The 721-nt window shown below is 45.8% G+C and overlaps 1 protein-coding gene across 1 annotated transcript in view; it reads left to right on the top strand.

Annotated features, from left to right (window-relative positions):
* Window positions 1–379: 379 nt before the first annotated feature.
* LOC119594299 (ficolin-1-like) overlaps window positions 380–721 on the top strand; it is a 15,971-nt gene continuing 15,629 nt past the window's right edge. The window contains exon 1 of the mRNA XM_037943360.1: window positions 380–442. Within this exon, the coding sequence (XP_037799288.1) occupies window positions 380–442 (63 nt within the window). The remainder of the gene's footprint in view (window positions 443–721) is intronic.

Here is a 721-nt window from a genome sequence, read left to right on the forward strand (position 1 = left end):
TCCTTAAATTCATTAAATGAATATCAAGGTGCATGCAATGAATAATAACAGGAAATGGCGCCACTAAGGTTGGCACGAGTAACCAGATGGTGAGGTCAAACGGGTTCCTTGACCATGGCAGATCAGAATGACCTTTGCCAGATAATGAGTGTGGGAGCCCTGGTCCTATGCAGTCTCCCTTTTCTCCGAATCTGCCGAAGAGAGGAGAGATTACAAATATGGTCAGTATTTCATGCTTAACAGACTGGATATAATGCCTTGCGTGCGGGAACGCAGTGCTTTGATGGGTAAGCAGGACAAGGCATTGTCTTGTTAAAAACACAGAGGAAGAGCAGGAATCGCACTCTCGAAGGTCACCTTTTTGTACTGAGGGGTCAACATGCTCTCTGGAGTAGCATTGAAAAGCGAGGCCCTAACACGTGGATGGAAGCATGGCTTTCATGTACTATAGCCTCTTTGCATTTCTATCTGCATATCTGTCTCTTTCATTCTCCCCCCCTCCCCCCTCTTTCTCTCTTTCTTATATAGGTGCGTTGTCGGCTCTTTTAATGGGAGATGCCACCAGCAGATAAAGGGAACTGATGTCGGGGAATGGTAACCTCGTCTGTTTATTAAAAGCGAATTCATGTTTGTGGACGGGGAGGTAGAGTTAAGATAGACGGGGAGCAGGGAAGGCGACCATGTCAGGCATGAATTAATGTCAAGTTAATCCTAAATCCAA

This window comes from Penaeus monodon, chromosome 33 (assembly GCF_015228065.2).
Source record: "Penaeus monodon isolate SGIC_2016 chromosome 33, NSTDA_Pmon_1, whole genome shotgun sequence".
Lineage (NCBI taxonomy): Eukaryota > Metazoa > Arthropoda > Malacostraca > Decapoda > Penaeidae > Penaeus > Penaeus monodon.